The sequence below is a fragment of the Galleria mellonella genome, unplaced genomic scaffold, assembly GCF_026898425.1.
Source record: "Galleria mellonella isolate WM207_F2 unplaced genomic scaffold, CSIRO_AGI_GalMel_v1 utg121, whole genome shotgun sequence".
In the NCBI taxonomy this organism is placed as follows: domain Eukaryota; kingdom Metazoa; phylum Arthropoda; class Insecta; order Lepidoptera; family Pyralidae; genus Galleria; species Galleria mellonella.
In genome coordinates, this window is record NW_026441983.1 from 1,061,461 (window position 1) to 1,085,099 (window position 23,639).

The window sequence follows — 23,639 nt, forward strand, 5'->3', positions numbered from 1 at the left end:
AGTGTGCATGGCAATAGTTGTTCATGCACTGAATTTTCATTTAATGTTAGACATAGACACCTATATAAATATACATTGTAAATAAACTGGCTTTAAAAAAAAAGTAATTCAATTGAGTTTCTTGCCAGTTCTTCTCAATTGGATCTATATACCGAACTGGACGGTAGGGAAAAAAATAAAATTATAATGTAAAAATTTGACGTTCATAAGCGGCTAAAATGTCCTACATGAATAAATGATTTTTGAATTTTGAATTTTGAATTTTGTTTTTTGGATAAGAGATTTTGACATATTCGTTATTGGACCAGTATATAGATATTGTAACTATAATATATACATATTGCTATATATTACCAACCCTAGTCCTCAGCCACCTGTATCCACTGACTCCTTATTTTTTTGATAACAGACTTTTAACATATTCATTATTGGACCAATATATACATATTGCAATTAATATATATAGATATTGCTATATATTACCAACCCTAGTCCTCAGCCACCTGCATCCACTAACTCCCTGATTCTGAGCGAATATTCTCGATTAATCTACAATCGGTTATTGGACAACACTTAGTGGAAATAGATACGCGGCTCGCTGTACTATTTGTTGTTTCCAAATACACTTGCTTGCAATAAAACTGTGTACGTTTATGTATAGTAATTTATTTTAAAAAATAACCTTTTTAAATATTATTTTTAAAATGGTAGGAGTTGAAACAATAGTCGGAAATGACAAGAACTCACTGAGGTCATTAATTTCTTGTTACATATATGTATATAAATAGATTTTTAAATTTGCAAAATATACATATAGTATATATATATATTTATGCTGCTTGAAAATATTTATTGTCTTTTTATATTTCTTTCTTTTTTATTATTAGAAAAAGTAATTTATAATTTGTTTTGATATGTTTTAAATTAGTAATATTTTTTTCTGTGCAATATAAACGACTAGTGTTCCGACCCGGCTTTGCACGGGTAGATAGATTTTTTAAATAATATATAGCTTTTTGTATGTGAAAGAAATTTTAATGTCGCTCGAATAGTTTTTTTTTTTTTTAGTTTATCCATTACAAACGAACGAACGATCAAATTTATACTCTTTTTGATATTTGTATACATAAGTATAATATATGACAAATATATATATATATATATATATATATATATATATATATATATATATATATATATATATATATATATATTAGAGACACGAAATACTATTATTATCGTAACGTATATGAGTAATACTATATCCTCTTAAAGGGAATGCAGATAATTTGGTAACACATTATATATTTCCACGGTGTTATTGCAAGTTGGTCGCATGCATTGTGATGAACTGTGATTATCACATATGACAGATTTCTTGAATGCCGAGAGGGCGCACGCCGACCGCAGTAGAGGTGAGTTGTGTGGCTATGTTACGTACTTTGGTCAAGGGGTTTTATTGATTTAATATTGAAAAGAGAGAAAATACTAAAATGGCCGCTCAAATATAGTTTTTTTTTACAACACGGGGCAAACGAGCATGCGGCTCACCTGATGGTGAGTGACTACCGCCGCCCATGATCACCCACAACACCAACGGCATTGCAGGTGTACTGCCGGCCTTTTAAAAGGGAATATGCTCTTTTCTTGAAGGTTATGTTGTCGTATCGGTTCGGAAATACTGCTGCTGGAATGTCCAATTAAAAGGACAGTAGCTGTTTGGAACTGATTTAAAATTTGACAGTTCTTTCAAGTAATATTGAAATGGCGGTAATGAAAAAAAATGACTAAATCAAAAATGCTTAAATCTAAGTTTCTTTGAATAAAAATATTTCTTTCTTTCTTTCTTTAATTTATATCGAATTTACTAAAGTAAATTTTGAGTGTGCTTGAATTGTTCCCGTTTGGTTGTGAGTCACCAGAGGGAGACTTTGTACAAAAGTCGTTTGCTTGGCCACCTCTGTCCCATTCGTGTTTCAACCGTGAAGCAGTTGTGTTTGCACGGCTGTGTTTCGGTTTGAAGGGTGGGAGATGGCGTGAATTTACTGGGTACAGAGGAATAACACCTGAGTCCTCAGGAATGGCAATGATAGGGGGGGTGGGGGTATTGTGGGCGAAACAGTATACTCTGTTATGTCCACGGTACTGCTCATGTGTATAGGCGTCGGTTACCACTTTCCATCAGGTGGGCCGTAAGCTCGTTTGCTATTGTACGTTGCATAAAAAAAAAAGAGTACATGAAAAGAATTTTAAATAAACGGTTTTACGAGACGTCATTTTTTTTTATTTTAATTTTTAATATTAAATCAATAATACTTGAGTACATATTAACGTTTCTGGTTTAAAATTATATTGAAATGTTCGACAAATAAATATATAAATGTAGAATCAAAAATTTTGCTCGCAAGTGTACGACGTTTCAATATGATTCACTATAAGGTGATTGTTGCACTGTCATATATGTAGTATCATATTTATATGTTCATACTTTCACTTGTCATTTTCCAATTTTGACAACATTGTTGTTTTTTTTTTTACTAAATTTGAAGTGCATTATCGGTTTAAGAGATTGATTTAGGTATGATCCTATATATATGATTATTTACACTGCATGTCATTGTTAGGGAGTAATATTAAATTATTATATTTGTATTACTATTTATTATTCAAGTTTAAAAATCTTGGTTTACCGTTATTTATATGCTTTACTTATTTAAATATTTATTTATTTATTTATACTTTTGTATACATTGGAAAATGTCTACAGGGCGGACTTAATCCCTGATGGTATTCTCTACCAGTCAGTCTATATACGTACGTTTTTCTGTTATTTTTTTTACATAAATTGGTCTAATTATATTTAAATTAAAACAAATATATATATATATATATATATATATATATATATATATATATATATATATATATATATATATATATATATATATATATGTGTCTATCTGGATAGAAAGATAAATTTGTATTTCATTACAAGGCAAATTTAAAAGGCGACGATACCAAATCTTCGATTACGCTATTATAATTTTCATAGCGCTGTCTGATTTAATTGAAAATAATATAATAGCTATCTATAGGTATGAATTTTTTTAAAATCGGTTCAGTAATTTGAATTCCTTCATTCGTCATTACGAACAGACATACAAACAATCAAATCTTTCTCCCTTATAAGTATAGATATATAAAAATGTCTAATATTTGATATAATATTTGTTATAACTTAAAAATAAATTTTATGTTAATTCGTGTCGGTCAGAAGGTACTTGTTGGAAATATCATGTGTGCATATGTAAGATGTTGTAAAGGGTAAATAACAAATCGAGATTACAAAAATTAAAAATGTAATAACATATAGAGGGAGCCTCTGTTACAATACGGTCATTCCATTTAAATCTTTCCAAAATATACTATTTTATATTTAAATGTACTATATAATTTTATAGCATATTTAGAAAAATATTACAATCAATCGAGAAAATGTTGGCAACCCAAATTACAGTCTTTGTTAGATTAAAAAAAAGTTTTTACAATTGAGTTTTTTTTTATATAAGCATCTAGAGATCCAAGTCTGCTGTTAGATGATGAAGTGTTTTATTCTTCGGATGTGTCCCGAGTGACGTCGCCGTCTGAGCCTATCATATTACACTTGCATAAGAAGATCATAGGTGAGACTGTGATAGCGGTATCTGGAGTGATAGTGGGACCAGAAGCATGATAATGATGTGTGATACCGGGATCTGGATTGTTAAGGAGTAAATTTGTGTTTGTGGGTTGGTTTGTTGTGTTATTTATAATTATATTTTGTTTTGTATGTTTAACAAAACAAAATAAAGTTATTTACTGTTACTACAGGTGTACAAAGTTATGTAGATGTGATTGTGATAGTGGGACTAGGAGTGATAGACGTAATGTCGGGACCTACGTAATGACGTGGCAATTTGTCTGTGGGCTTGTCGATTTTATATCAATATTGTTCTGTTGAATAAAGTTCTAAATTTGTTCTTTAGATGATATTGTGATAGTGATAATGGGATATATATGGGATATTGATGGGGTATGTTAAAGTGGATTTTTATAGAAATGTAGAAAGTTGTTTTTGGATGTTTGTCATTTTATATCAGCATAAATATACATCATTGTTATGTATAAAAACACATTCATCATCATCATCATAGTCTTTAACGTCCACTGCTGAATATAAGCGTCCCCTTTGGAGGGGTTTGCCCATACATGTCACGCTTGGCAGGCGGATTGGCAATCGCTGTTAGGTTTTCAAAATGTTTTAAGAGGGACGCTGCTTGCAATCCGTCGCCCTCCCTTAGTTGCCTCTTACGACACCTCTTACCACACGGGAAAAGAAGGGGTGTCTATTCTGGTTTAGGACAAATATGAGATTGTGATGTTGAATTCAAGAGTGATGGTGGGTTCGGAAGCCTGTTAATGAAGTGTGATAGAGGGGTCTGGATAGTGTTGGGAGAGATGTGTTTGTGAGCTTATCGTCTACGTGTCAGCGTGTTTTATTAAAACATAATAACTCTTTAAGATGCCAAGATTATTTATCAGCTGTTGTTAGAGCAAATCTGTTGTTTTGAATATATCATTGATGTTATTTATCTTGAAAGTTCCCGCTATGAGACACCAATATAAAAAAAAATATATTGGTGTGTTATAATATATTTATTGTATAAAGAATTATATTATACATAGATTATCAGAAAACCGATATAAATAACGTTTCCGATATATAAAACAAATCGTAATTTGAACGCTCCTATGAGCCTACAAGACACAGATCCAGACACATGGTAACCATAGGGTTACCATGTGTCTGGATTTGTATGTCTGGATCTAGATTTATCCACACTTCGTCTGAGTTTGTTCGGACTATGTTCTTGTGTATATTTTGATGTACATGAAAAAATATTTGCATTACTATTTAATTTATTGTATTACTAAAAAAATTTAACACATGTGACTTAAAAAGCCTGGATAGTTTAGAATGTCCGTCTGCTTATCAGGACTGTATAGTAGCCGTTATCACGTTAAAATCGATTAATGGGGAATATTCTTTAAAACCGATACATCGATAATATTCTTTAAAGCCGATAAATCGGTAATATTCATTAAAATCTATTAACTTGATTCCTAAGCACCCCAACGGGATCCGAACCTCCTCTCCGACGATGAGGCCTTCGTCGATTCCAGCTCCACAATCTCCACTCCGGCCCCCAAGATACAAGGGGTTGTGATCAGGGCACACCATACTGCTGTACAGCAGACGGTCGTCAGAGGTGAGTTTTCGGTCTACGTCGATTTGATTATGGGTCTATGTTGGCGGATTATGGGTTTGCATTAAATGGACTGTGTGTTCACGTCTAGTAGATATTTATGTCTATGTAAATTGATTATGTGTTTGTCAGCGGTTTATGGTTCTGCGTCAAATTGATTATGGGTCTGCGTCAAATTGATTATGGGTCTATGACAAATTGATTATGGGTCTGCGTCAAATTGATTATGGGTCTATGACAAATTGATTATGGGTCTGCGTCAAATTGATTATGGGTCTGCGTCAAATTGATTATGGGTCTATGACAAATTGGTTATGGGTTGGCATCAAATTGATTATGTCGATATATGTTGTTTGTGCTTGTTTTTGTTATTACTCGTATTATTCCATACGAAGGAGCAAATCCACCTCAAAAACCCTTAACCGAGGGTTTTATGGTGTAATATATGGGCTATAAAACACTGTTTTATAATCTGCTTCACCGCTGCCTGAAGATACTTGTCTGTGTCTCATTTCTACTTAGGTTAAACTAAATTGCTAGAAAGAGATAGGACTAGTATTTTTTGTTTATAGATTAGATATGCGTTTCGTTTTGTCCTTTATGGTTTTGTGTCGTTTAAGGCTCTCGGAATTGTCTGTGATATTATAGTTTATGTACTGGATTTTTGTTCAGTAGGTTGACAGGCTATCTGTGATTGTACATTTGGTATTGTCCTTTAGATTTGTTTTGTTTGTTTAAAAAAATAAAAATTAATAGCTGTCTAGTTTTTGTCCTTTGTTCTGTGTAAGCTATAGCTATATAAACTCATTTCATAGGCCATTTGTTTAATGTTTAAATTTGCAATGTTGGTAGATAATCATAGCGTAGATTCAAAGGAGGTAAATGCGCTATTTTCTCAAGTCAGCGTCGTAATCTTCTCATAATTTCTTGTATTTCGTGGAACAAGTTTATACATGAACTTATAAAATAATATTTACTAGCTTTCGATTCTTATTTTTGCTTTTAATTGTACGTATATATATTTTTTTTATTTATTTCTATTATTATAAACAAAGTATTAATAGTATTTTCATTTATATTAATTTCAAAATTTATTATTATTTATTGTTCTGTCAATATTTTCATGCATATTAAAAAAACTTTATCTAATTGCAGCTAATAATTGTTTTTTTCTGTACCAACTAATTTTGATTAAAACTCTTGTTGAACGATACCTATGGCCAGCAGTGGGATGTTAATGGGTCTTTACAATTATGACAGTGATGATGAAGAGTTTTAAGCAAAATTGGTCGGAACAATGTTGTGTTGCTTGCTATTTTAATGTTCGCACTGCTTGCCAGGTAACACTAAGACGGAAGCTATCGACGACGAAGCACTTACAGCTAGCCAAAGAACAAAACACGATTATACTCGTAACGCGAACTTTGATAGAGTCATTAAAATGTATGAAAATTCCGTATCTGTCGATAACAGTTCAAAAAAGGTTAACACTCTTGATAGGAATCTTAAAAAACAACCTGTAGACTCTGTAGATAGTGTGCAAAAAGGTCCCAAATGTAAAATTAGTCTTAACACAAAATTATCAGCACAAGAAGTGGATATAGAACCGTTAGAAATTGCTGGCAACGCTAGTAGTCGATCCAGTCTATATTCAATACCTTCACTAGAATGGGATGCGAAATGCAAAACTGATTATGTATTCCGAACCCAGTCTTTACCTAGACAAAGGATAAGGAGAAATGTCAATAACGGATTATACAGAACTAGGTCACACGGTGGATTTATCAATAATTATATAAAAGACCCAGAACCAGTTCATTATCATTTACCCAGATGTCGCTCGTGCGGTGCAAGCAATAATTCATACGTGTGGGAATTAAGTAAAGAGAAAAGCAGTCTTAAGCCTAAACAACAGAGTTCCATTTACCTTTCAGTAGATAATATTCCACAGAAATGTAATGACGACTGTAGTTCAGAGGGCAATATCGTAAAAGTCAAAGAAAAGGTAGTACCTGTATATAAAATAACAAAAGAGTTAACTGAATTTGTTGACAGTCAAGAATTTACAGAAGATAATTATTTAGACGATATTGGTAACAGTTTTGATTCAGAAAATCAGACTGTGATTGAGAAGACGCCGTTTGAATTGAATAAAAATGATGGTAAAACAATAATTACGGAAACAGATAATGCAAAGATTAATGGAGATAACGATATTATGTACAGAGCTGAAGTAGTACCCGTAGTTAGAGAAATGGAAGATAGTAATAACAATACACTGGATACAACAGAAGGTGAATACCACAGCTTCACAGAGGAAATGGAATTCGAAGAAATAGTTTACGAGAGCCCCGTAAAAGACCTCGTCGAGAAAGACATTAGAGATTATTCCGTACCTATAAATTTTTACTGTGAAGACTACGATAGAAAAGATAGTAGCCCAAGAAAATCTCCACAAAAACGCATCGATATAATAAATACTATTTTGGAACCTATTCTAGAGGAATCTAAAAGTACTTATGACGATTCTAGCGATTCACAAAATAATAGTAATAAAAACGATGAAAATATTAATACAACTTTAGACGATATAATGACGGATATCATTACGAAAACTGTTGCAATCGTTGAATTAAATAATGACGCAGAAGAAGCGAGTTGTGAAAAAATTGCAAGAAAGATGGAAAATGAATATCTGCAAAAAAGTGACTATTATTTTGTTGCTGATGAAGGGTCTGACGGTACTACCAATGATATAGAAATTCCCTCTAATGCAGTTCAAAATGCTATAGATCTGTATACAGAAACGAATAATATGGATCAACCAGTATTAGAATGTGTTTATAAGAATGTCTTTGAAATGCTCTCAACTACTGTTAACACTTCAAATAATATTGAAACTAATAAGACAGATAATAAAGATTTTATTAGAGTAAGTACAATAAATTCAAGTTCAGGGACTGAAGTGACCAGTTTTAATTCAACTGTTGAATTTGAAAAACTTGAAATCATATCAGAAATTATTGCAAACATTTTGAAGAGAATTGATTTTGAGAATATAAACAATGATCAATTCTTTAATGCAGTAACAGAGCGTAAAGTGGAAACCAAATTTTGTATAGAAAATGAAAAAGAATTGGTAGTTGAAGAAAATCAGAATAAAGAAGAGTCAAACGAAAATAAACAGGATCTAAGCAATGAGAATGAAATAGAAACATTTTCAATAACAAAAATTATTGAAGATTTGGAGACGAATATTAATTTAAATGAGACATTGTCAACTGAAACGAGTGAAACAGATGTCAATCCATCAAATAAAATAGTTGAAGCTTTAATATATTACATATTTGACACAGCTTTTTATGCGTGCGTTAAAAAGAACAAGAAAGCTAAGAATAAAAATAAGAAAGTTATTACGATTGCTGATAGTGAAGATATTATGTTAACATCGAAAAATTTGTGGCCAGACGTAGGTAATGTAAGTGAAAATGATGAAATTGCCAAGGAGTTCGATAATAGTTTCGCCGAAACTTGTCTAATGACTTGTGCTAATAAAATGAGGACTGAAAATAGCTTAGATTATCCTTCTAGAAATGACAATTCTTTTGTCTGTCATAAAGTTATTGATACAAAAATTAGAGCATCATATATCGAAACGGATTTGAAAATCAAAGACGTTATGAATAGTGTTGTTGAAAATTATTTACTAAATGATGATTTTACTCAAAGTATTGATGAATACGATAACGAACATATGGCCAATGATTTGTATTTTACACAAACTGCAATTGCAAAAGATTTTCACGTACCGACATCGTGTAAAATTGAATATGAGCATTGTCATGAAGAAAATAATAAAGGAAATGCATCTATTGATAACTTTTTAAATGAAACATTTATTTTAGACGATAGAGAACAAGACATGAATGATGCATTCGTTGAAGATGTTAATGAATCGGGGAATGTAAATATTTTTAATAACTGCAACGAATCGCCCATTAAAAATATCAATGAAAGATTTACTGGTGACGATTTGAGTGTTTTATACGAGAAAGATGATACTATATTGGGCTCTCCATTCGTTAAGAAAGCGCCAGTGATATCTATGTCCCAGACGGAGCACCCCGGCGGTATAAAATACTGGTTATCTTTCGACGATAGTAATACGGGCACTGAGAAAACTTGTAAGCGAAATGTACGCAACTTGGAAGACCACATACCCAGTTTTGTTGCGGTAGATTTTAACAATGCTAGTAAAGTATTTAATATTAGTCAAGACGGTGTTAAAAGATCTGGTGTCTTGCTTGATAATGCAAGTCCAAACGTTGATAGAACAAACAGCTTCGCGTCCCCTAGCGTCTGTACGGAGTATAACACGTGTGATTCCAATGCAATCGATTCTGATAACGATGTGCCGTCCAAAAGATTATTATACGATTCGAGTATCGATTTCAATTCGAATTGTAATCGACGATTGTATTCCAGTTGGCCGCCGTTCGAACACACGATCTTCTACAAAATCATCTCTAAATTTCGATTGTCACAAAGTTTTGATGAGGATTTTGATAATGTTTGTATACAACGTAACGATATTTGAGTTGCTTTTAATTTAATTAAGTTTTATAGAACTGTAGTGTTTTAGTTTCTTAAAAAAAAACTATTTTTCAATAGTATCCCTTTATCTTCGCGTTTGAGTAAACATTGGACGATGTAAGGCTGTGTTTATTTAACGTTCATAACGTAGTGTCTAGATTAAATACATCTAGATGTAGTGTCTGGAACATAAACGCTTTTTCTAAAACAGTTCAATTTTTTTTTTTATTTCAGTCAGATGTGTTCGTTGAATGATTTTGATTAATAATAATTACATTAATTGGTATTTATATTGGGCTAATTATATTTTGGTCCTTACCGCCCTCTGTTGGGTATTTTTTATTCGTTATCTAAAAACAATACATGATTACAAAATTTCATCAAAATTAGTTGAACAGTTTCAGAGATTAGCGGAACGAACATCGTAACAGGCATTTTTTATTTATTAAATTGAGAAAATTAGTAACCAACTCACATTCCAAAGAAAAGACCCAAATCAGCCAGATTCAATTATCAGCCAATTTTCAAGTTTACGTTTATATTCGCGTGACATGGTTTATTCTTGTAACGGGAATTAACACGATTCTTTATGTAAACTATAACAATTTACCTAAATTATCTCGAACTTTCAACCAGACACCAGCCACAATAATAATAATAAAGTCTTGCGCACAATAGAGATATATACAAGGAGTATTTATACAGAATGTGCATATACAGAAGGCGGTCTTATCGCAAAAAGTAATCTCTTACAGACAACATGGCATAAATAGTAGATAAGGCCATAATATAAAGAAAGAAATAAATTATTTATTTGGTGCATATCAATAACAATTGCAACGAAAACATAAACAATTATAAACTTAAAGAAAAAGGAAATACAAAAATAAATTTATACCTAATTAGGAATTGTGAGACCAAAATGGTCACCACTCAGCTAAGTGTAAACACTTAGCTGAGTGGTGACCATAGCCAACCAAGCCTAAAGGCTTTCTTACGTATCGCCTAACAACAACAACAACTACAGGGTCTTCTCTTTGCCCGCCGGATGATGTGTGGGCGGGCGAGGTAGGGGCCTCGGGGCGTACCCCATTACCCCGGCTTCTACTCCGGAGGCGACGACCTCCGGGTCACTGGGTTTGCAGCCGGCATACAGTGTTGGCCTGTGTATGCCGGCGTAGTGGCGTATCGCCTAAACGCTGATTTTCTGTGGTATTAATGGGAATGGTAGATGGCGCTACTGAGTAAACATAACTGTTTGAGTATACGAGGTTTGTCCGGAAAGTACGTATAAAAGTTTTTTAAAAATTTTATTTTACAATTATTCAGGTAAATCAATTTTATCCCCTTCAAAGTACTCCCCCTGTGACATAATGCACTTGTGCCAACGCCGTTTCCACTGTGAGAAGGCTCCTTGAAAGTCCTCTGGTTGTAGGTTTCTCAGCTGCCCCGTCGTAGCTTTTTTTATCTCATTTATGTCCCCCAAATGCCGCCCCCGAAGTACCAATTTGGTTTTTGGGAACAAGAAGAAGTCACACGGGGCCAATTCCGGCGAATAGGGGGGTGTTCGGTCACCGTAATGGAATTTTTACTCAAAAACTCACGGACAACAAGAGAGGTGTGGGCAGGGGCATTGTCGTGGTGAAGAATCCAACGCCCCTCTCGCGCCAATTCTGGACGAACTCGTGCCACACGAGCTTTGAGGCGTCTGAGCACATCGACGTAGAATTTTCCATCAACTGTCTGGCCTGGAGGGACGAATTCTTGATGCTTTCTCGGCCCTCTCTGAATCTTTTTAGCCACTTGTGGACGGTTGGTTCCTTCACAGCATCATCCCCATAAACTGTTCTGAGATCGGCAAAAATTTCACGGCCATTCTTGCCGAGTTTCGAGAGAAACTTGATTACGACGCGCTGCTCTTCAACGGAAGCGGGCTCCATGCCGACGGGGTTTCGTTAAGAGGTAACTTCACAGATGGCGTGACAAGCCAGTTCGCACCGCACGGCGGTCAGACCAGAACTGAAGCATTGTTAGGGACATAAGGAAGGGGTCCTGCGCTTACCTGGCCTCCCCACTCCTCTTTCTCGCATTCCAGAACACTTTTATACGAACTTTCCGGACAGACCTCGTACATATAACAATTACGTATTAATCACGAATAGACTGGTGTAGCTCCGTGTTTTGAAGAGCACGTAAAGTCGTCTAGTAAGCCAAATTAGAGGCGTACAACGAAAGCAGTCTATAAACACCAGAGGGCGTTACACTCACACGAATAAGTAATTAGTAAGACATAATAAATTTACCCGATTTAAGGGATTTAGAATCGAATTACATGCAACAATGATGAATGGGGCGATTTGATTTGTTATAGAAAATATGCGTCAGATAAAGGCTGACCGTTCTTTGAGATGTCGTTTCACAGTCGATGCTCTATCTAAGTGAATATGATCCATGAATGTTAGTCTTTAATTATCAAATAAGAAATGAAAAAATAAAATAACTGTAACAAACAACATTGCAGTACGAGTATAATTGTGTTTTTTTTTCCTATGTTTTATTTTATAATTTTATGTTACATATAAGGTTACGCATGTTTTTTTTTGTGTGTGTTTGGTGTTTTATGCTACTTATGTTTTATCCAATCTCATATTTAATACATGTTTGTTTTGTGACGTAACGATTTTTAAATGTGTACTTTGTTCTCTTTTTAAAAATTTAGAATGTTTGTGAGAATTATAGAAAAAAAAATGCTGTATAGATTATCCAAGTTCTAAATTTGAATATCGATTACGAGAGAATATTTTTAATATACACACCTTTTTCTTTTTTTAATAACACTGGCTGTGTATACAAAAAGGAACTTTTTTTTATTTTTCAAATAAAGAAAAATATTTCTTCTTTTTTTAATTTTCGTTCACAACCTATTTATCTGGATGTTTACTTTATAACAAATGTAAATACCTACTACTTCCGTTACTTTAAAATATGTTTAATGTGGCTTGTTGAATGTCATTAATTAAATTTTTAATATTAATAATTTTTTGTCTTACCTCAAATATGATTTGCCCTGCGCCACGAAAGGCATGAATGCTCAATAAAAAATATATAAAAAGCGAGGGAAAATTCTTCTAGAGTATTCATGTCTCTTTCCACGCTTCAAGGGTATAGTTACACTATAAAACGTATGGGATCACTAGCTGACTCGACAAACGTCGGTTGACCACTACCGCCATCTAGCTAGCGGCTTAAATTTTTCTTCTCTGGATAAAAACTTATAGCTTATATTTCAAGTTTAAGCATACAATATACTTTTACGAAATTTCATTAAGTTGAGCCGTTTCGGAGATTAGCGTGAACGAACAACCCGACACGAGGATCTTTATATATGTATATAAAATGCATTAAGAATTAAACGTGATCCTATATATGTTTTGATAGTGTAATATAGCGCTTAACACCCGCATGCTTAAGCTTTCGGCTGGTTCCGAGAGAGGACTCTGCTAACGACACACAATGGTGAGTGCATGCAGCTTACTTACTCATAATATACGGAAATTAATAAATGAATAAATATTTAAAATAAAAAAAGAAAATGTTTTTTGGGAAAATATAAATATTTATTCATTTTCTACACTACATTTCAGAATTTCTTTTGTTAAAAATGTGTAAAAAGAACGATGAAAAATATTATGTATGAAGAATTTCTTTTTTCCGAAAAGAAAACCGATTTTATTCTTGACAAAATTATGTGTACAATAGATAGATAGATATATAGTTTTTTTTTATACCACTAAGGTGGCAAACAAGCATACGGCCCACCTGATGGTAAGCGGTTACCGTAGCCTATGAACGCCTGCAATATTAGAGGCATTACGCGCGTGTTGCCGACCCTGAAGAAATCTCTTTACCCCCCTTTTGAAGATTTTGCATTACTCACAGCAAACAAATAACAACAGACATGCCACAGCGACAAGAGATAAGAGAATGCATATATAGAAATACAAAGCAAAATACATAAAACAAGTGTCAGTTTTCTTCCTTCATACGTGTGCCATAGTGACGCAAAATGGTCACGACTCAGTTTATAGCTTTACCCTCAAAAGAGCGAAACACTGATATTCTGTTGTGACCAATACGAAGATTTTTTTTTTGATGGGTGAAAATGGTATGGTAACCCCGCCTGCGCTAACGGGATACGCCGGCGGAGCACCAGTGAAGGGTGATAGATGAGAATGAAAACAGGCCAGTTAGCTCATCATGATGAATTTATCAGGAATTAACCATGATAGTTTCCAGGTGGAACCGCGAGACGGTCGACCTGGTTGGGTATATTGCTAGCAATGGGATTCTCAGTCTCCATTACTAACAATCCCTTTCCCCCACAATACGAAGATTGGTCTCGTAGATATTTTGTTAAAATCAATAGTTTAGTTTTTGGATCAAAATGACTGATTTTGTCAATCAAATTTGAAGTCGGTTTTGTTTTCTGGAATTAATTTTTTTTAGTTATTTCTCTTACAAAGCGACTTTTTGAAATGTAGTAGTAAGATGCACATTTTTTTTTAAACATTACAATCGTTTTTGAGGCGTCATTTTTTTGATATTAATCTTTTAATCAAATATTTTAATTCTTAAACCAATTAAAATATTTGACTACAGCATTGGGTTCTTCAAAAAGGGGTAAAGAGGTTTCTTCAGGGTCGGCAACGCGCGCGTAATGCCTCTGGTATTGCAGGCGTTCATAGGCTACGGTAATCGCTTGCCATCAGGTGGGCCGTATGTTTGTTTGTCACCTCAGACATATGGTATAAAAAAAATTACTGTTTCATGGACCGTCATGAAGTAAATTTATAATATTTTTTTATTTTTAAACCTATTAGAAAATTGGTTTATATTGGTCCTTACAATAAAGATTTTGCTGTAATATCAAATTTTAATGTTGGGAGGTAGATTTATAGAAAGGACGCCTCGGAATCGACCTTATGGTACTAAAATACAGGGTAGTAAGGGACAGGTTGGCAAAAACTTAAACAGTGAATTTAGACCATTATTCTGAAATGAAAACTAGTGGAAATTCTTTAGGAAAAATTCGATATTTTTTTGTTTTTTTTTTCATATCATATCATGTAGATAGATAGATACTCTTTATTGTTCCCTCCATAAGATTACAATAGTAAACTTATTATAGATACAAACAATTACAAGGTAATATTGCACTGAGAGAACAATGCGCGGCCTTATCGCTGAGAGCGATCTCTTGCAGGCGACCATGTAATCTGTGATGTTATGTTATAATATAAAGAAATAATAATATTTTATAGTGAAGTACTATGAAATACCAAAAGACAGCAATGTAATATACGTATTAAAATACTAACGCGACGCGCGGAATCAGCTGTGCGAGGTCAACGCCACGTGCGTACGACACTACCTGCGAAGAAGCGCCACTGACCGCGCGCTGTAGGTATCACGCGTCGTGTCGAGCGTAACATTTCAAATACATTGCGCGGCGTCGACACTAAGAAGCGTTAATTATACGGCTGCGGCGCATTCCGGCGGGAGAACAATCTGCCATCCGATTCAGTACATTCATCTGAATCAGCTGTTTTCGTTTTGGCCAACCTGTTCCTTACACCCTGTATATTTTAATTGAATGGGTAAACGCTTTGTCTGTTTGGACTCTTAAATGCATGGTGTGTTTGTGGGTATATATATATATATATATATATATATATATATATATATATATATATATATATATATATATATATATATATATATATATATATATAAAGGTTTGTTTTCGCTGTAATAAATGTAATAACAATATATTTGAATAAGTGCTTAAGGTGAAGGGTAAAGTTTAATGTGAAGGTCACTTTAAGGAGTTAAGGTTCCTTTGATAATATGTGTCTAATACCTCATTTAACGCAATTATAGTCTGACCAGAATAATAAAAATCCATACACCGGTTTATGACGTCCGTCATACTCGTGAACGGGTGTCAGTGGCAATTGTATGAGTTTGAAGGGTGGGATATGGCGTGAATTTACAGGGTACAGTGGAATAACACCTGAGTCCTCAGGAATGGCAACGCGTGGGGAGGTATCATGGGCGAAACAGTATACTCTGTTATGTCCACGGTACTGCTCATGTCTATAGGCGACGGTTACCACTTTCCATCAGGTGGGCCGTCAGCTTGTTTGCCATTCTAAGTATTATAAAAAAAATATATGTTGATAAAGTAGTTTTTTTTTTTACATCCGTCATACTCGTGAACGGTTGTCACTGTCGCTTGTATGAGTGTTGGGGATATTGACTTTATATTTGGAATTTCTTTTTTCAGTTTTTAGTTTATATTTTTATTTAAACATTTGGTTTGGTTTTTTTTTTTATAGATTAAAAGCATAATTATTCTGGTCAGGTTTTTTGTAAAATTATTTATTTATTGCATTTGGTTTTTTTTTTATATATATTATTAATCATTGTAGGTGAGCACACGGTGAACGGCGACCACTCAGACGCGCATCAAAGCACCTTCTCCCATAGCAGTAAAGAAGTAAGTGACTTTTTTAACCGGCTTCGAAAAGAAGTAGTTTCTCAGTTCGGTTGTGTTTTTTTTAAGTTTTTCACCTCATAACTCCGTCAGTTGTAAACCGATTTGGGAATTTTTTTTTTGTCTAATAGGGTATACTTACAGATTGGTCCCGTAGAAATTTTATCTAATTGACGCAGTAATTTAATTTTTGATTAAAAATAATTGGTTTTGCTAAACTGAAGTCTGTTTTTGTTTTTATAAAACACAATCCTAAATTGTATATTTAAAATTAATTTTCACCCGTTACTTTGACCGCGTGATCGGGACGGTAGCGGCGTCCGCGCTAACGGTATACGCTGGCGAGGTACCAGGGAAACATGATAGGTGAGGATGTAAAGGCAAGTCAGTTGGCCCTTAGTGGTGATATCAAAAAGAATTAACCAAGATGGTTTCCAGGGGCAGCCAGGTGGAGATCGACCTGATAGGGTATATTGCTAGCAATGGGGTTGTTAGATTCTCATTACTAACAATCCCTTTCCCCCCTTGACCGGGTTATGTTCACTGGCCAGAGTAATAGGTAGCCTATACTCTTCCCCATCCCATATAGGACTATATACCAATTTTGATTGGGTAAGCCGTTAAGGAGTTATAAAGTAACAAATAAACACACTTGCACATTTATAATTTTAGTAAAGACTATGATGTGTTTTTTTTTTGATGTGTGAAAACGGTATGGTAACCCCGCCTGCGCTAACGGGATACGCTGGCGGAGCACCAGTGAAGGGTGATAGATGAGAATGAAAACAGGCCAGTAGTAGCACATCATGATGAATTCATCAGGAATTAACCATGATAGTTTCCAGGGGGAACCGCGAGGAGGTCGACCTGGTTGGGTATACTGCTAGCAATGGGATTCTCAGTCTCCATTACTAACAATCCCTTTCCCACCGCTGATGATGTGATGTTGTACCAGCCGTTAACTGCCTACTGCTGGACATAGCCTCCCCATTAAGAGAGATTCGTCAATAGTTGCCACGCTTGGCAGGCGAGTTAAGGCAACCAGACCAGAGCAATCTTTACAAGCAACGCCAGTCCACAAGTATGTTATGTTTCCAGGGCTCCCCATCGAAGGAGGTGTCTACCGAGGACTCGCCTAAGAAGGATAAGAAGAAGAAGAAGGGTCTGCGGACGCCGTCGTTCCTCAAAAAGAAGAAAGAAAAGAAGAAGGACAAGTCCAGCACCCCACAACCCGCCTAGAGGTAATAATTGCTTCAGATTATCCCACCAGACTGTCAAATCAATGAAGGGGGAGGTGTAACAAATTACCCAGGGGTGCCAGGTACACCCGGCCCTATCTGATGGAAGGTGGTAACTGTATCATGGTCATTCGTGGGGCTGTTCATGTCTGTAAACTGTATAACAATCTGCTTCAGAGGTTCCTCCCCTCGTGGACGCTTAGGCTGTGGAATGAGCTCCCTGCCGAGGATTTCCCAAGAGACTACAGCATACTGTAGTTATATACTCACTAGAGGAAAACTTTGTACAAAAGTCGATTGCTTGGATACCTCTGTCCCATTCGTGTTTCAACCGTGAAGCAGTTGTATTTGCATGGCTGTGTTTCGGTTTGAAGGGTGGGATATGGCGTGAATTTACTGGGTACAGAGGAATAATACTTGAGTCTTCAGGAATGGCAACGCATGGGGGGTATCCTGGGCGAAACAGTATACTCTGTTATGTCCATGGTACTGCTCATGTCTATAGGCGACGGTTACCACTTTCCATTAGGTGGGCCGTCAGCTTGTTTGCCATTCTAAGTTGTATAAAAAAAAACATACAACTTGCTTACCATTCTAAGTTGCATAAAACAATTAATAGATAAATAACATATAGTTCTCTCTCTTTCAGTTAAACCCGCAATCCACACTGCCATCTCGCTTTGGAATATTTGTAATTTAAAATTAAGAAAGTCTTCAGAAATGCCTGTCATACAGAAAAGCTTACATGCGGTGGGATGTATATAACGTAGAATCAATCGACTTTTGTTTATCCTGGAAAAAAGAAAAAAAAAGTAGCAAAAAAAATTAAATTAATTTTTAACCTGTACAGAAACATACTACGCTCAGGTTAGGTTGAGCGTACTCTGTAAAAATTTCAGATACGTTGTAAAAAGTACATTCGTTAATCAACGATTGAATTAATAAAGAGAAAGAAAGCCGAGCAAAAATAATTCGTCATTATCATCATCAGCCGCCATCTGCCCACAATAATCTATACTTATCTACATTTAAATGTTGGAATATATTTCGCGCGAAAATGATTGTATTTCAGATGAAGTGTATCTGAATTGCGGCCAAATATGACCGAAATAAGCGTAAGGAATGTTCGATCAAATTTTTTTATCTAAAATTTGATCTTAAAAAGTGACTAAGGGAATGTTTATATGAAGAACTAAGTATGCCAATTAAAAAATCTGTTATTTACCTTGAGCGTGCGCTAAAAATATAATTGGTATGAGATTTTTAATGTAATTTATTTAAGTTTTATGTTTTAACATGTTTCAATTAGTACAAATAAACAATATTATATTAACTAAGTAAGTTCTATTTTAACTGAGTACAATAATCTATAAGACTAGTCCACTCAACAATTCGCATGTTTTGCTCAGTTCTTTTTTCCAGGAAAAACCGATGGTCGATTTAATAAAATGTAGAACGAAAATCAACTGTTTCCATAACCGATTACTGTTTCTAAAACATTTATTTGTTGAATATTAATATAATACACTTGCGAAAAATATTTTAAACACATATTTCCTATTTGCAAGAATCTTATAAACAAATTGAGTATGCACAGTGATATATTTTTCAAGTGAAACTCCACGAATTTTTCCTCACCTTTTCCGTTGTCTTGTATCTTTCTAGCACCTTAATTGAAGAAGCTGAGAGATGCTATACAGCGATGAGTTATCTACTGTCTCTTTTGCACTTAGGGGTGACAATTTTTAAGGTTAAATTTATCGTCTTAAATTCTTCACTTTCCAAACTTAATTTTATAAGATTCTTGCCCACTTCTCAATGTAATATTCGACATAAAAACGTTATAACCATGAAATTAAATTTCATAGCTCTCTGTAACCACTTAATTCGACAGTTCTATGTAAGATTTAGCCCACCTATTGGCATTGGGTTGCTACTGTTTGCGCTCAGGCAGATTTCGCTCAGGCAGATCGTACTGAACTCTCTTAGATAGCACGTATATGTACATAATGTAAGTTTTTTTTTCAGTTAATACTCAAACTGGAAAAGAGGAATCATCGCCGCGTCACCTCTAAATCGTATTTCTGCTGCCAAATAAAAATAGACTTTATGCAAAGTCGATCAAAGTTCATTTTTGTCCTGTCCGTGATTCAGCTGTACTTGCATGGGGAATATGTTAGTGCAATCACAGATATAAGGTGCTTGGTAGTGGTAACGAATTGGCATACCGTGGTCAATGCATTCTGTATTGTCTGTGGTATTCTTCAAGTGACGGTTATCACTTTTCCGACTGAGCATTGGCTGAAACATACCATCTGTACGTGATATCTCTGACAAAAAGTTAGGGAGAATTTAATTCTATATAAAAGCACACGATAAGCTTGTTTACTCACCGAAGTTCGCTCGCTAATTTACCAATTTTCAATTTAATATTGGTAACGGAGTGGATGGTGATTAGGTGCTAGATCTCAGTCTCAATGCGTCTCAGAATAAGGAATAAATTAGAATGTGTAACAGGTTTGGGGCCAATCTACTTTGCTAAGTCCTACAAATCAGTTTTATGTTTAGAAAACATGAGTCGAACATGCGTGCAATTATTCTATGCATATTTTGTACTAGAATAATGGTCAAGTATATAATTTTATGATCTAGAGGTATTTACCATATCTATCATCATCATTAGGGTTGTCAGAAAGAAAAAAATAAACATAGAGTATATAAAACTACGTCTCTCTGATGACCCTGGTGGAGTAGCGGTTTAATACACTGTCCTATCCCGCGATAAAAGCAGGTTTTGATATTCGCTTAATTATTTTATTTTATAAATATATTTCTTATTTATATTTAGATTTTTTTTTAAATTATCCATAATAGTAATCTATGCTTAATTGGCAATAAATATATTTATTTCTTAAGACAAAAAGGTATTATAGTTACTGTATATGGGACAGGAAAAAAAATCCGGATATTTGGCAAGCCTACGAGGCTATTTGAGGTCGCACGCTCCTAATTTGTTCCATATTCTGATATATACGTACAGAGATTGGCTTAGAGTATAGTATAATAATACTCAAGTATCCCCCCCCCCCGCGCTGAGTACGTTCTGAGCACCTGAGCAGACTCTGTTTGGAGTATTAGCGTGTAAGAGCTATTGATTAATTGTAAACGGCCAAGAGTTTTATTTATTCTGACACTCAGATTGGTAAAAATATATAGAATCTCAATGCAGAATAATTGTGGAGCCACTAAACTATGCTCGACTAAAGGCGTACTGGTCAGTTGTCAAAATAAAAGAAAAAATAACGCAGTGTTGCCAGTGGTAAGTTTTAAAAGTTACTAAGTAATACTATATTGTTTAAAACGTGGTACTTTTTTTTTATTTTATTGTCTTATTTTGACGTTAATAGATAATATTTTAATATAGATATGTTATTCTGACGTGATTGTATGACTGTTTATGTACCCAATTTATTAAAATATACAAAAATGACATTTCCCAACTGACACTTGAAAGAAATGTCTCCAGATTATTATTCTGTATTGTTGTTTCTATATCTTTTTATTAGTCTGTGATTTGACATTAAAATTATCACTTGTTTGACTTGCCAATCGAGTTTGTTTCGATTTGTTTTTTTTTTTTTTTCATTTACATCTACTTATGACTTATGGTTATTTTTAATTTTCTCACTGTTTTATGCGGTTTAACTGGAAAGTTTTGGTATAGAATGCTTATTTTCCCGTTATAATGGTTTTCATTGACTATACAACAAGATGTCGCCATCACGATGCGTTCCTAATTTAAAATTAAATTCTTTTTAAAAATAATTTCCTTTTTTAATGAGTAGAGGCATAGAAAGAGGTTAATATAAACTAAAAAATAAACTTCGAAGAAATGAAATGTAAATTGAGACTTCTAATTATTTTAAAAATCGATTACTAAAAATGAAAAATATTCTTTAAAAACCGAATCAGTTCTAATATATACTTGAACAAGTAAAAACACCAATATTTTTCAGCTAAACTGCAACGAATCAGACTTTGGTGCATTCTAGAGTGTAACTGGCATGTGATGCTTATGTTAGAGGGCCTGACCACTACACGACGCCCTCGCGCCATTCGTGCTTTTAAAAAATAAAATTGTCTACATTATAACATTTTATAATAAAAAAAAAAGTTTCTTTTTTAACATGTATATCTCTATTTTTTTTTATCTAATTACGCCGGAAGTAAAATAAAAAAAAAGTTTCTTTTTTTTTTAATTAAGTTACTTTTATAATAAGATATTATAACGTAGACAACAATTATTATAATTAATATAAACAAAATATAAAATACGTTAGCACTATAAATCTAAGAAATTATCGGCTAGCCTACGTTTACTAGATTTTTAACTTATTTCCTATTTTTTGTCGGGCATTTTCCCGCGTTAATTGGGCGCTTGTATTATTTTTTTTTTTTATCGTTCGATAATTCGTATACATTCTTAAATATTTTTTTTTAAATGCATGTCGCTTTAAGAGGACTTTTCTTGTTATTCTTTATTTAAATATGCCGCTATTTATTATTGGCCAGTGATGATGGGAGATTTGAAATTTTTTTTTATTGTTGTTATATGCAAAGATGTATAGTTTTAAATATTTTTAAACTGACTACATCTCCGTTTTATATTTATGAAGATTTAAAAAAATCAATTTGTTTAAGAATGTAATCATGTTTTAGCTTCGAAATCGCTTGTTATTCTTATGAAAAAAAACCGCGCCCAGTTAAGTCTATTTTAGTAGCTACAGCATGTTGTTACTGGGTCCATTACTATATATTTGTGTAATAAATGTGCATTTTTTTTTTTATATTTTATTTTTTATAATTAATTTTCTAGACGGACCCTTATCAATTTGACATTACCTAGAATGAAATCTAGTGTCTTTTAAAATGACAAGTTGATTGTATTACACTTCTTTTTTTTTTCAATAAATTATTAACACTGGCTTATTGTATCTATTACGAAATAAATTAATAGTTTTAAATATTTTATTTTCTTTTTTTTTAATTTCCTTTCGTCACAAATTTTGTCAAGCTATAGACAGAAGTTCTGTAACTTGTTCTACAAAAAAAAAAAAAACTGGTATCTTTTAGAATGTAAGTTAGCTTAAAAGAGGTTATGTTATTTCTACTATGTATTTTTTTATTTCTTAATTAAATATATGCTATTCAAAAGTTTATTAAGTAAGGAGTTGTTTTATTTAATTATTGGTTTTAGACTAAGAACAAGAAAGTAAGTTCTAATTCTGTGGTTGTAATAGTCTGTTGAATGTTTTCTTTTAGGCGTAGGACCTCCGCGATACTGCCATAATTATTCTGCTTTAAATGTGCAAAGATTAAACAATAGTTGCGTGGCTTTGAATGGATATGATCTAAGAACACTGAATAAAAATATGATTAATTTTTCTATGTAAAAAAAAATAGCACTAATACATAAAAAAAAAGTTTAGTAGTGTTGCTAGGTATACCTAGAAATCTAAATATAAACTCTTCATAACATCACTGTAGTTTTTTTTGCTGTTGATTTGTTTTTTTTATTTTAACATTTTTAGTAAGTACCTTATTGAAATGGTCAAATAGCCGAATTGATAAATAGTTTTTTTTTATCGACGAAAATGAAATGGTAACCCCGGTTGCGCTGGGGGGGCAGGGACTGTTAGCAATGGAGTTTGACAGATTGCTAGCAATCAATCAATTGCTTGCAGGTCAACCTCCACGTGGTTTTTTCTCGTTGAATTCGTCACGATGGGCTAACTGATCTGCTTCATCCTCACCTATCATCCTTCACTGGTGCCCCGCCGGTGTATACCGATAGCGCGGGTGGGGTTACCATTCCATTATCACCTATAAAAAAAGTCTATTACGAAAAAACTTTACTCCGTACAGCGCACGCGTCATGTCTCGCAT

The 23,639-nt window shown here is 33.8% G+C and overlaps 2 protein-coding genes across 8 annotated transcripts in view; both read left to right on the forward strand.

Annotated features, from left to right (window-relative positions):
* LOC113509324 (U4/U6 small nuclear ribonucleoprotein Prp4) overlaps nucleotides 1–14,117 on the forward strand; it is a 251,128-nt gene extending 237,011 nt beyond the window's left edge. The window contains exon 15 of the transcript XR_008253331.1: nucleotides 14,040–14,117. The gene's annotated coding sequence lies outside the window, so the exon portion shown is untranslated. The remainder of the gene's footprint in view (nucleotides 1–14,039) is intronic.
* The window catches only part of LOC113516565 (protein hu-li tai shao), a 97,515-nt gene extending 74,795 nt beyond the window's left edge, over nucleotides 1–22,720 (forward strand). For 2 of the 7 annotated variants that reach the window (XM_026900986.3, XM_026900987.3), the window contains 6 exons: nucleotides 1,374–1,415; nucleotides 3,570–3,683; nucleotides 5,169–5,309; nucleotides 16,391–16,458; nucleotides 17,554–17,696; nucleotides 18,343–22,720. In XM_026900986.3, coding sequence (XP_026756787.1) covers nucleotides 1,374–1,415; nucleotides 3,570–3,683; nucleotides 5,169–5,309; nucleotides 16,391–16,458; nucleotides 17,554–17,694 — 506 coding nt within the window. In that variant the 3' untranslated portion in view covers nucleotides 17,695–17,696; nucleotides 18,343–22,720. The remainder of the gene's footprint in view (nucleotides 1–1,373; nucleotides 1,416–3,569; nucleotides 3,684–5,168; nucleotides 5,310–16,390; nucleotides 16,459–17,553; nucleotides 17,697–18,342) is intronic. The other 5 variants (XM_052899102.1, XM_026900988.3, XM_026900989.3 and 2 more) reach the window with 5 other exon arrangements.
* The last annotated feature ends 919 nt before the right edge of the window (nucleotides 22,721–23,639 follow it).